Raw genomic sequence first — 13,572 nt, 5'->3', positions numbered from 1 at the left:
CCTGAAAAGCACTGAGAGCTCAGCAGATTTCTGCCAATTTTTACTTATTTCTCATCCCAATCTAAGCATCGATATTACAGTATGTTAGGTGGTATTTTTTGCCTTGAAACAAGATCAATACTTAATATGGGAACATGGTCCAGATGAGATGGTTTATGGACTTCTAAGCAGTGTTGGCTGCTTCAGTGAGTTGAATATGTCAGTGATGGACAGCTTATTTAGATCTTTGTTAATCCACAGATGTGCAGTTCTGTGGTTCAATTACTGAATTTGGATGTCCTTTCAAGGTAATGTTAAGACCTGCATATTACTGGGTGAGCCAAGCCATATAGCAAAAGAGGGTTTGAATCCAACACAATTTGGATATGAATTTTTGCATTTATCCACCAGGCTGTAAAATACAACATCAATTATTTTTAATTGAAATTTTCTAAAAACAATGAAGGCAAATAATTTTGTACAGATTAAGAATGAAAAGCTGTTTTTAAAGATTTCTCCGTATGTCCATCTTATCAGCTCCTTAGAGATTGAAGAAGTATAAAAAAAATCTTTACACCTAAAATCTCTAACTATCTACTAAGAAAATCACACAAAAAGACAAATTCAGAGTAGAAAGTTAGAAAATATGAACAGAGGGAGAAAATATGGCTATTACAAATATGGCTTTACAAACTCTGTGTGCACATGTGCATATATACCTAGATAATTTAACAAGAGAAATGCAGGTACTATTTTTAACACTTTGTATTTAGCAATGTACCATGAGTGTATTTTCTTTTGCAAAATGTGGATTTTCCTAAACTCCTTTAATCTTGTTACATTGGGTGATGAATCGTAGTTTATAAAACTTGTCCCTATGGTGTATCTTATTAACTTCTAGTAATTTTACATAGTTATCAACAGCTTGGGAATATATATATCTTTGTACATTTGTCTGGCATTTCCCAAAATCTAGTTTTAGAGTATACTTTAGAATCTTAGAAATCTGGCGGAAGAGATAAAAATATCTATGTGTATGTGTTGGGGTGCATGCACACACATACGTATGTGTGCAGAGGGCTATAAAGGGGACTAAATTAGTTTGATAGTCAACAGTCATTTTATACTTATTACAGAAGGCTTTGTAAAAGACCGCCGTGAGTGACAGAAACTCAGTCTGAAACAGCCTAAGTGTACAAGGCCTATGAAGTTAGAAAACTTACTTAGTTTCACATTGAGCTGGGTTTGTTACTAGGTGTGTGTGGGTATGGGTGTGCATGCTCACGCATGTGTGTGCATGCATGTATGCATGTATACGTGTAGTATTCTCAGGGAAGTATTCTCAGGAAGTGGGAGGACAGCTGCTTCCAACAGCTCTAGCCTAAGAGAAGTTTAAATAAATATTATAGGGAAAGAGGCCCTCTGTCCTATCTTCTCTATTAATCTCTGCATAGCCCCATAATCAGACTTTCCATTTTCCTACCACTGTATGACAGAGTAAATTCTGGTAGTAAACTGAGTCCTGTGTTATGGTGAGGAGCAGGGATGAGATGATTGAGGGCCCCAAGTTGTGGAGCAGTCCTGTTCTCAACAGGAAAAGATGCTGAAATTCATGTGAATCATGAATCAGCTAGAGAGAATGATTAGCAGATGAGCCATTGTACATGCCTTGAGCTACAAGTAATTGGGAAAATCCAAATCAAAGTGGCCTCAACAATGTTTGTGGAATTTGAGAGTCCAGCAGCAGAATGAACTATATGGCAAATGGCTCAGTGATGTCATTAAAGACTCAAGTGCTTTCCAACTCAGGGTTAACTTCATCTCAAGTCAAATTTCCTCCCATGTGACTTCCAGTGGCAGTTAGAGCCCCAAGTTTCCTATCCAAAATTATCAACATAGGGTGAGGCTCCCTTTGTCAATATAGACTAAAAATCTAACAAATAAATAAAAATATGTTATTGAGTAAGAACACACACCCACCTATAAAACTAATAGCCATTGCCAGTAAGAATAGTGCACACCGACTTACCTATGACTGTGTTCAACTAGAGAAAAGAACAGAATCACCTTCCTTATAGGACTTTGAAAATATTTGGAGGGAATGGGGTTTCCTTAAAAAGGAGTAGGAAGGCCGGGAGTTTGGCCTAGTGGTTAAAGTGCTTGCCTAGCATGCGTGAAAGCCCGGGTTCGATTCCTCGGTACCACATACATAGAAAAAAGCCGGAAGTGGTGCTGAGGCTCAAGTGGTAGAGCTCTAGCCTTGAGAAAGTCCAAGGACAGTGCTCAGGCCCTGAGCTCAAGCCCAGGACTGGCAAAAAAAAAAAAAGGAGTAGGAATTAATGCTGGCTAGTCAGCCAGCACTAGAATCCAAATAGTATTTCATTTCTTAAGGAGGAAACATGGGGTTAGATAAGGTAGAGAAATAAGTTCTGTCTAGTAGGTAGACTTCTAGGAGCTTCTCTGGTCACAGCTGACCAAGATGTAGAAGCAAGTTTGCAAAGTCATCCCTGCAGGGACTAGGATAGTTAGCAAGCCCAGTTTGGAAATGTTTACCTACCTATTCCAGACCACCTATTATGCACCAATCCTGTGCTGACTTCTGGAGGTATGGCAATAATTAAAAGATAAATTCAATGTCCTTGCAAATTTCTCACGGGGGAGAAGTTCAACAGATAAATTAACCTAACATATGATATCTATTACAACGAGGGAGATGAAAAGGGATAAGAGGGCTGTTCAGTTGACAATTGAGGGAGAAACTGAAGGGAACCTAGAGTTGGCTATGGAAACACTGAGAGGAAGTATTTGGAAATAGCAAGTGCAAGGGTTCCAAAATAAGCATCCATGCATGCTCAGGGGAAAGACAATGAGGACAAGAGGCAAAACAGCCAGCAGTGAGGTGAAAGGAAGCTGAGGCCATGTCACATCATGTCTTGCAGGCATTGCTTTGCTTACTCTGAGTACGAAGGTAAATTCATGAGAATAAAAAATAAATTAATAAAGCAGAAGCTGACGGAGACCCTAACCTCCTGGGCTCTACCTAACTTTATCTCTTTCTTTTCTCCTCTCTTCCAGGCCATGTACATGTTCTACGCACTGGCCATTGTGTGCGACGACTTCTTCGTCCCCTCCCTGGAAAAGATCTGTGAGGTATGTTCCTTGTAGTCTGTGTGTCTGGGTGAGCCTTGGGGTGGGTGTCCTGTGCCATAGTTGTCACCAAGCCTCCTTGCTGAATTCCTGGTGAGACTTGGAAGCCAGACATCTGCAAGTTTGAGAGAGAAGGACAAGATTAACACAAAAAGCTCAGTCTCTTTACCATTCCATGACATCAGTGGATGATCAGACTTTCACCAGCCAGTGTTTCCTGCTGAATTTAGCTGTAACTGCTGCTAGAATTGTTCCTGGGTGGCCCTAGGGCATTGTCTCCAAGATACCTGGAGAATGCTTTAACCTGTGACCGCTCAATTCCCTTTTAGAAAAATGGAGTCATATTGGCATGTACTTCATATATCTCCTATATACTTTGAATCATCTCTAGATCACATGTAATACCAAGTACGTGTGTATGTATTTATGTATGTGCTCTAGTGATAGCTGCCACATTGTGTTGTTTATGGAATAATGACAAGATACAAATTAGGGCATGTTTAGTCCAATGTTTATCAGCCAACACTGGTTGAATTTGCAGATTAGAGATCTCAGATAGGAAGGGCCATTAGCACTTGTATTATGATTCCCCACTTTCTCTTCCTTTTCTACATCTTGCCATTTCTTATGTTTTACTTCCTCCATCTACCCTTTCTCCACTTCCTCCTGCTCTCTTAGCCCTCTCAGGGTAAGAACCCTGTGACATTGCACACTCCCTCAAGACTCTTCTCTGTATATGTTATAGACAAGGTCCATGGGGAAAGCCAGACGGCACTAGGGTAAAAGAATTAGGCGTAGAGATCCAGGAACTCAATCACAATTCATCACAGTGAACTCTGTAAGCCGAAGAGCATGTTGAGTCTCATTCATCAAAACATATTTACCCTAACTATGAACTCTCTCTTGCCTCTTTCATCTCCCTGTCTATTCTGGGATATATCTTGATTTATCTTCAAGATTTAAATTTATGATTCATTTATTGTTCATTCAGTCTCTTAGTCTCCAGACAGAACAACCATCTGTATCTCTAGTTTTATTATGTCAATGATCCTCAAATCTTGGAGCACCTCCCCTTTCCTTCCTTCTCTTTTCAGCATCTGGTTCAGTAGCTCTTAGAGAACAAGGAAGAAAATGTCTGGAATTTTAATTGCTAGTAAGTTCCTAGATGATGCCAAGGATTCTCACCTGGAAACCACACTTGGAGAGTCACTAACTTAAGCTGTTTCTTCTACATTCTAGAAGGTTGTTTTTGTTTGCTTATCATTTTGGTACTTATAAATAATCATTCCACAATAATCTACTGAACCCTGCCCCCAGACAATCCTCCTTTTACATTTATGTCCATTATTAGTATTTTCTTCATCATCATCATCATTTAAGTCAAAATTCTACAAATGAGTAAAAACCATGTGATATTTGGCTTTTTTTAACCTTAGTTCACTCAGCATGATGAACTTTAATTCCATCCATTTTCTTACAAGTGATGTAACTTCAGTTTTTATGACTGAGTAATACGGCATAGTACTAGATACCTATGCACACACATACACATATACAGAAACAAATGGACTGGATGAAGAAGAGAAAGGAATAGGACCTGAGTCAGCTTCAGAGGTTATGGATCTGAGGGGGAGGGTAGGAGCAAAGCTCACAACTGTGGCTCACAGCAAATCAACCACAGCCAATCTGAGCTCTATGTCAGGCTGTCTTCCTCGAAGTCCTCTGCTTCACAAGATTGAATAAGCCAAGCATTCCTCCCAGCCACAGCTTTCAGTATAGTAAGGATTTTCTCCATGTTCCATGAGAAGTTTAGCTGCTGAATGCAAAGCTGAAAGACCCAGAATGCAAGACGACATTCTTCCCCTCCTTTGGGACTGCTGCATGCAGCTTCTAGTCCCTCAGTCCATTGTCCATCAGTCCATTGAGCCAGTAGCTTTTCCCAAGGCCATGCTGCTCCTCTATGGCTGAGCAAGGAGGTGCAGGTGCTGTGGGAAAAGGAGGATGGCATTCCAGACTGATAGTCTTGGCTGGGATATAAGAAGGGAACTGGTGGCTCGCTGAGAGCCAGAAATTCACATGCTAAATCAGGATGAAATACAGAAAACATAAAGACACTACACTGCTTCTAGTGTTTATTTTTCTTATTCTCTTTCAAATCACCTTTTGCTCTACCAACTTGGGCCATCTGGAGAGTCCATTGTGTTGGCCATCTCTGCAGAGATACCATTTCATTGCTTTCTACTCTAGTCCCATTCTGCTACTCAGGATATGAAGGTCAAATATGGGAAATGAGTTTCAGAAGGGTATCCCACAGGCACTGTCCCAGACCCGCCTCCTTAGTCATAATAAAGTAAAAGCTCACAGACTGCTTCCTTTGAGCTTTATTCAGCCTGAAGGTATCAAGGTATTGTAAAACTCATGATATATTGCTATGATATAAAATCATAGTACCTGACAACACTGAAACTATATAGCAGTTCTGCTGTCACACTGTCGTGGTGTGCCTACCATTCGCTGTGGTTTGGGCTTACCCATTCCCCTCCACACTGTCAGCAGCATAACCCCAGGGTGCTTTGGAGTTGAGAACTCCCACATTTTCTGCTGAGCCTTTGTCTCCTGAAGCCATGCATCCCCCTCCATAATCCTGCCTGAGAAGGATGGGGAGAAGAGCTTTGACTGAGCAAGAGTCCAGCAGGAGTGTCTCAGATCTGAAAGGAGAAGGGAATTCAGAAGGACTGGAGATCTGATCCCACCCCCACCCCCCAGCCACCGCCTGAAGGTCTCATTGAAGCCCTGGTCCTTAGTTTTTCAGAGATGGAGATCTTGGGATCCCAGATCACCTGTGCTTTGTCTTTGTTTTTTTCTGCAGCGCCTGCACCTCAGTGAAGATGTGGCAGGGGCTACATTCATGGCAGCTGGCAGCTCGGCCCCAGAACTGTTTACATCAGTTATAGGTAGGTAACCACAAGAGGGCAGGGGTCATACTAAATAAAAGGGCTCTAGTGGGTCCTGGAGTTTGGCCTAGTGGTAGAGTGCTTGCCTAGCGTGCACAAAGACCTGGGTTTTGTTCCTTGGTAACACATACATAGAAAAAGCTGGAAGTGGTGCTGTGGCTCAACTGGTAGAGCACTAGCCTTGTAAAAGCACAAGGACAGTGCTCAGGACCTGAGTTCAAGCCCCAGGACTGGTTAAAAAAAAGTTGGGGATGCTCTAGGGTTAGTGCTCCCCAAACTAAGATTGTTGGCCATGATACTAAATGAGTCCAGCCCTCCCCCACCCCTGGCCAAGCAGAGCATCAGTTTCTCCCTAGACTGTTGACCCATTTAGGTGTCACTTTTTTTTTTTTTTGCTGTTTGAACTTGACCCAGACCTAGGGCCAATGTTGCTAAGTCAGTCTCCCCTTAGCAGTGGGGAGCTCCCACCAATCCTCAGTTGTTTCCTGTACATCATGAGAATAATCTTGCACTTAGAAAGGCCACTTAACCCACCTGGGGTTGTAGCTGGGCTGCTTTCTTCAGACTGACGCCCAGTCTGTATTTCAGGAGTCTTCATCACCAAGGGCGATGTGGGAGTCGGCACCATTGTGGGCTCGGCAGTGTTCAACATTCTGTGCATCATTGGTGTCTGTGGACTCTTTGCAGGGCAGGTAAGAAGGACAGATCTTCTCTGATGATGGAACAGGCTATCTGGAGCTGAGGGGATTCCTGTGGAGATGGGATTTTCTTACTGGAATACAACCCCATCAGGTCCCAGTCATCTTGGGAAGTGGTAATTTCGAGTTGTGTACCCTACAATGTTAGACCCAGCTGGAAAGAACATCTCTGAAGACTGATGAAGCCTAGAATCATCAGTTCTCTATAAATAATCACCAGCCTGAAAGATGTTAAGTTACGAATTTAAAAGTGTCACTCATATTGATGGGTTACTTATGTAGACTATGATGAACTAAAACAATTTTCAGTATGGTTTGGCCCAGATGAAATAAAATAAATGAGAGAAAAGAAAAGTAGGAAAAGACCCAGATTTTTTCCCCTGCTAAAATAATTTACACTGGTCATAGTTTCAGACACAGCTTTTCTTCCTACAGAGAGGGGCATTTATTTCTGTGTTTGCTTTGGCTGCTTTGGGAGTTCAATGGGGGAATGCAGGCCTTCTGAGACTGCTATGGGGTGGAGTCCCTCATGAATATTGGTATTTATTTTACAAAGTCTTAGGAATTTGACCAGAAGTCACCTGAGTGTAATGGTGCCAGGCAGCCAAATTACTTCTAGGAAAAGCAACTTCTAGAAAAAGCAGCTCCTAGAAGTTCAGTGAAATGACTCCATTTGTAATATTGAGGAACGTAGGGACCATAATCACCCAACCAGCAGCTTTGATGTGGTCCATGCTATGCCTTGCTGCGAGTGTCTGGTTGAGATGAAGGGCTAAGGACAGTGTCTTCTCCCCGACCCTGTACCAGCCACTATCTCTTTCAGCAGCCAGCAGGAATCCCTGCTGTTGGTCTCTCTAGTGAAAACTCAAGACTATGCATGCAAGGTACACTCGGGAACACCATAATTGGTCTCTGTAGCCCATTTCTTACTATCACCTTCTTCATGCCATTGATTTGTCTGAATTGCCAGGTTTTGCTTGTCACTCTCTGAATGACAGGAAGAGGAGTATTTTTTCCAGTTTGGGGCTCCATCTCAGGGCATCATGCTCGTAGCTGGCTTTTTCCATGCATGGCTGGTACTCTATTGCTGGAGCCACACCTCTGCTTTTGCTTGGTGCTGGTTCTTCGGAGTTGTCTGCCTAAATTGGCTTCAACAGCCATTCTTATATCTCAGCCTTCTGAATAGCTAGGGATGTGAGCCCCACAAGTGGATCATCTTGATCTTGTTCATAATCAGCGCCAGGGTTCCCAAGCAGATAGAATACTCCTGATCTGAAAGGGACTTCTCGACAATTGTTTTGGTTCATGATGATTAAGATCTGCCCATCTCACTGAACTGAATGTTTTCTATTTTCCCATTGATCTGTTGCCTTAGATTTTGTGGGCCCATGCTACCGAGGTTTTATAATTCTCCTGTGTATGTGGTCAGCGCCAAAAGAATGTCTCTGCTTGGTTGCCTTCAGTGCTTGTTGCTTGTCTCTGTGTGGTCACCTCCTTGTTGCCTCCTGGAGATGAATAGTCACACCAGTGGAGTCTGTTACTATTAACACTCTCTTAATTAGCATCGTCACCATTACCACTATGATTATTAGGCTTGTCATTATTAGTGTTGTCATTAGTTCATTAGCATTTGTACCTGAAGCTTGATTGAAAAGTAAGCCCAAAGGGAGAAGAAGAGATAATATAAGAAACAAAACAAATGACTGGGTGAGGCCTAGCCAGTGTCACACAACTAATTACTTCCCAAATGGCTTGAATGTGCGTGTGGTGCAAAACCCATCAGCAACACAGTTTATCATCAGCTTGGTTAGAATGCCTGCCTCCAGGGCACATGGCTGCCAGAATTTCCACAAATGCTGCTATCTATCATGACTCTTCCTAACTAGAGAGAGGTAACCACCAGGACCAGTGTTTGAACTAGCAGTACTCATGCTTACCCTTGGAGCCAGCTATTCCTTCCAACTTTCCTTGTCCTGTTGCCACTTTTAGATTTCCTACCTACCCTATCCAGGATTTTGTAGAATCCCAGAAGTCTTTGTAGAGGAAGCAAAATCATTTTTTTTTTTTGCCAGTCCTGGGCTTGAGCTCAGGGCCTGAGCACTGTCCTTGGACTTTCTCAAGGCTAGAGCTCTACCACTTGAGCCTCAACACCACTTCCAGCTTTTTTGTATGTATGTGGTACCAAGGAATCGAACCCAGGTCTTCACGCATGCTAGGCAAGCACTTTAACCACTAGGCCAAACTCGCGGCCCACAAAATCATTTTTTAGAAGGAACAAGGGAAATCTTATTAGCATAGGAATGCATTTGGACTCATCGTTTTCTGAAAAAGGGGCCTTCAGAGAAGTTATTTCTCTTTAAGCCTTAGTTTTCTTGTCTATGGAGTGGGTGGAAACACAGCTATGTGGGCACATTACCACCATGATGAAACCAGACATGCTCAATATTAATGGCAACTGGTTCCCTCAGGACAAGTCAATACAAGTTACATACCCTTATCAAATCTCAGAATAACCATCTCTGGACTTCTTACCACCACATTCCACCCCAGATCACTGGGAAAGTTGATCATTTAATTGGTGAAATTAAAGGGCATTAGAGGTTTCCACCAGACACATGATGGAGAGAAAAGGGAAAGTGAGGCAGAAGGTCTACTCATTGAGAATCAAAATGAGATATTGACAGAAGTACAGTCTCAGAGGACTGACACTGGGTTCTGTGTTTTCTGTTGAGTAGGAAAATAAGGATCTGGATATTTTTTTCAAGAAAAGAAAAATTAGAAATGAAAACTGCCTAGCTTTGCACTCATGGAAACCTTCCCAAGGGGTGGAGCTGGTACAGTGGAATGTTATGGCAAAGTATAAAAATTGGGAATTGAGGTGATTAGTAAATCCAATCATGAGTCCCACTTAGCATTATTATTTATGTTGATCTGTTCCTTCATTTGACTGGGAGAATTACTAGTGAACATCCGTGGGCCTCTCTCTAACGAATTTCAGTATAAAGGGCAGTACATGACGAAGTCTGTTGCCCATCTGAAATTAAAGTAATTAAGCTGTAAGGTTTGAGCTCCTGTCTCAATTAGGGTTTTGATGAATTCAGTGTAATTAAATGTCTGCTGTATTTGCAGTTTGCAAACATACCCAATGTTTCAGTGTTCGCCTAAGGTGCCTTGGGGAGTTTTATGGTACTGGAAGGAAATTGCTTCTTAGAAACTGGCTTGGAGAGTTGTTCTTGGCATTCCTGCAAGACATTTACAGGTCTGTGGTCCTACCAGGCTTTTTTTTTTTTTTTAAAGAACAAAGAATAACGAAGAGAAAAAAATGAAGGTCCTAATGCAATTTCACATATTGCATTGAAAGAACTTCATGCCAGTTTTCTAAAACAATGTGTTTATGAATTTAAATCCAGCATTCAGAGCATGTTAAGCTTTAAATACAAAACCACAAACTGAAAGTAAACAGTTTAACTGCATCCCAGATTAGGACCTCATATTCTGGTTATTACAGGCCGGCAGATGGCTCCAGCTTATTATAAAGGGCTTTCACATTGACTCTTGGCATCCTCAGAATGTTCCTGATGTTCTTTGGCAAGACCTATCTAACTTTGGCTGGGTTTACCTTTCTTCAGAGACACCCTATCTGAACTGGCTGTTAAAACTAAGTATAAGTTGCAGGTCTGAATTGAAACTTGTCTTTGTTTCAGTATCCCCAGGGGACACTAAGCAAACATTCAAGTGAAAGTAGTTAATTTTGAAAGGTGACCCCAGGAAATGCCAGCAAAATTCAGAGGAAGTGAGGCAGGGAAGGAGAGGCAGCCATGGAAAGTATGTATTGAGCAAGTTATCCTGTGGACAACTGGGGTTTCATTCAAATACGAGAATTAGATATCCAAGAGTCCGAATAATTTCACATCAGAGGATTTAGCCACCAACTTCCATTTGTTAAGGTTCCTCTTTAAGGAAAATGAATTCCCTAGCGATCCTACTTTGTTAAGCATAAACAGAGTGGACGTTGGGGTCCACAGAATATCCAGCTAGCCTAGAATTGACTAATAAAAGTACCAGAAATGTTAAAAAGTAGGTATATAAAAGGAGGCCCATAAAGCAAACCTGAGACTACAAACTCAAGACTAAAACTTTAAGCCACGTTGAGTTTCATTTTCAACTCCACTGGAGGGAATACGAAGATCAGTACCAGTGGGCTGTTCCAAGTTCAGAGCCATAGCTTAGGGATATACCCCATTGTTAGAGCACTTACCTAGCATGTATGAAGATCTGTATTCAATCTTGAATGCTGAAAAAAAACTATAAGAGTCTAGGACCAGAACATCTTTCATTTAGAGATTATCTTCTAATGTTTAAAAAAAAAAAAAGCCATGTAAGTGATGCTGTGGCTCAAGGGCTAGGGTGGTAGTCGTAACCTTCAACTTAAAGGACTCAGTGACAGCATGCAGGCCCAGAGCTCAAGCCCCACCACCGGGGGGAAAAAATGCCAGCTGTTGGGAGAGAGTAAAAGTAAAGGAGAGGGTGACATTGCCCAAAGAAAGTGTACTTATTACCTGACATGATTATTAAGTCAGATGATCATAAGCCAGCACTTATTACCTGACTTTTCTATATCACCTGAATCATAACAATTTAAAAGGCCCAGCTATTCTTTACTAATCCTCTTTAATGTGCAGGCTCCATACTCAAAGTTCAGGGAATGGTTGTAGAAAAACACCTGCTGAATTTTAAGATACTGCTATTCTTACTGACCACAGGGACGTGAATACTGAAACCATAGGGAGAAGGTTTGCCCACATGGTTGATGAGAACAAACATGTCAGCTGATTGTAAAAGCTATTCTTTTCTCACTAGATATTAAAATATCAAGATTTAATCACTGTATCTCATGATTAACCCGAGATTTTTACATGTTCTTTAGGACTTGGGCCTATATGTCCTAAGGACAATGAAAGAATAGACATATCAGCATAAGGGTGGGGAACCTAAGACTGATGGTGAAAGCACTCAGCCCAGCCTGGACCCATCTAAAACCCTCTAATCACACAGCACCCTTCACAGGGCCACTTCTGCTTTCCCCAAACAAATGGATGATTCAGGCTGAGAAGCATAAAGGGAGATCCACAGCCCATCCCAATGTACACCTCTGTTCCCAGCCTTTGGTTCCCCTGATAAAACCTAACATGTCACCTGTCATGTTCCAATTTTGGCAATCATTAGATCCTCACGAGCTAAGGACTGGGAAAAGCAAGGCTGAAAACCACTTACCACCAGTGGCTAAGCTTAAAAATAGAGTTGAAGGCTTTTCTTCCATTATTTTGAGGGAGATGAAAGGATACAAAAAAAGAGATCCTGAGGCATGGAGGAACTAAGGGTCAGAAGCAGGGGAGAACCCATTCAAAAGCAGGATGTTCTGAAAGAAGGTCCCGTGAGTGAAGGAAAGCAGAATACATTGTGCAGGAGTGAATGAAGGCCAGTGCCATGACGTATGGAGCAGTCGCTGGATTTTAGGACACAAGAAAAGTTTCATGTCTTTTATAGGCTACTTAGATCAAGAGGCAGGTCCCTGTCATAATGCAGATTCCCAAGCCAACTAAATGGGAAAAGCAGCTGAATCTGCTTTAACTCCAACAGCTGTGTTCACAGTCTTAGGCTAATGCTGGCCTGAGATGAGAGTCCAGGCATGAACAGTCTTTCTTTGATGTCCCAGTCGTGCAACTGGTCATCTGCCTGAGGCAGTCTCCCTCATTGTACCAGGTAGTTTCCTTTCTCTGGCTGCTCATACCTTCTTCCTCTCTAGGTCAGGTCCTGGCAGAGTGCCATACAAGATCTTCATGCAAGACACTTATTTCTAGGCCCAGAGTTCCAGGCTCTAAACTGCTGAAATGGGGAGATCTTTAGACTGTCTCCCCCATCTTTTCACCTCACTTAGCTTGGACTTTGGCTCCCAGAAGTTGTTTCTGGCTTCATTGACCCCTGTGAACTATCTTCTGGAATCAGATCCATTCACAGATCCACATTTAGATTATTTAACAGGTTTTTTAGTTTCTTATAGCAAAAATTATGCAATTCTAACTGGCATTGTGTATGTGTATGTGAGACAGACAGACTGACTGCCTAACTGATGGGCCCCTAAGCCTTGCACGTACAAAACAAGTATTCTATAACTTGAGCTACACTCCTAATCCTTCTGGTTGGCATCTTAAATGAAGAGAATTAATTGGTGTTTTCGAATACCAGTAAATTCAGAGGAAAGTATACATCAGATATGGTAAGGTCAGGGCTGCAGCCCTAGTTTAATCATTCTTTTGTCACTCATCTCCTGTGTCTCCTTCTTGGGATTGGTTTTCCTTCATAGCAGAGAATGACTGAAGCAGATTCAGGGCTCACATATACACATCACATTGATTAATAAAGAGAAACAGTGTATCTTCCTGCCCACACTACCCTCCAACCTCAACTTAGCATCATCATACCAAAATGTAATTGGGCCAACTGAGTTCTGACTGAAGGATTCTAGTGAAGGCACTTGCATTGTCCTACTGATTTAGGTTAATCACAAACCACCTACCCATATCTCTTTTCTCCTGGAGATAAGCATCTGATCAGTTCCACCCAAGATGCATAAGTTTTGGTCCCTAGTTGTCATACAGATATAAGAAGTGAGAGGGCCAGGATTATGTTGCCTGCATGACTGGCCACACTCGAATGGTAAAAGGCACAGAACTGCCAAGCAGCTTTTCAAAATAGTTGGACTATTCTAATTTCATCAACAATGTTAAAGATTC

General features: G+C 42.0%; 1 protein-coding gene across 2 annotated transcripts in view; it reads left to right on the top strand.

Annotated features, from left to right (window-relative positions):
• Positions 1 to 13,572, top strand: part of Slc24a3 (solute carrier family 24 member 3) — a 479,159-nt gene that overhangs the window by 350,474 nt on the left and 115,113 nt on the right. For both annotated transcript variants that reach the window (XM_090351934.1, XM_090351935.1), the window contains exons 4-6: positions 3,055 to 3,129; positions 5,996 to 6,080; positions 6,669 to 6,772. In XM_090351934.1, the coding sequence (XP_090208060.1) occupies positions 3,055 to 3,129; positions 5,996 to 6,080; positions 6,669 to 6,772 (264 nt within the window). The remainder of the gene's footprint in view (positions 1 to 3,054; positions 3,130 to 5,995; positions 6,081 to 6,668; positions 6,773 to 13,572) is intronic.

This window comes from Megascapheus bottae, chromosome 18, assembly GCF_031878675.1.
Source record: "Megascapheus bottae isolate mThoBot1 chromosome 18, mThoBot2.hap1, whole genome shotgun sequence".
Classification (NCBI taxonomy): Eukaryota; Metazoa; Chordata; class Mammalia; order Rodentia; family Geomyidae; genus Megascapheus; species Megascapheus bottae.
Note: the sequence above shows the minus strand (reverse complement) of the source record. Positions and strands in the feature narration are given on the sequence as shown.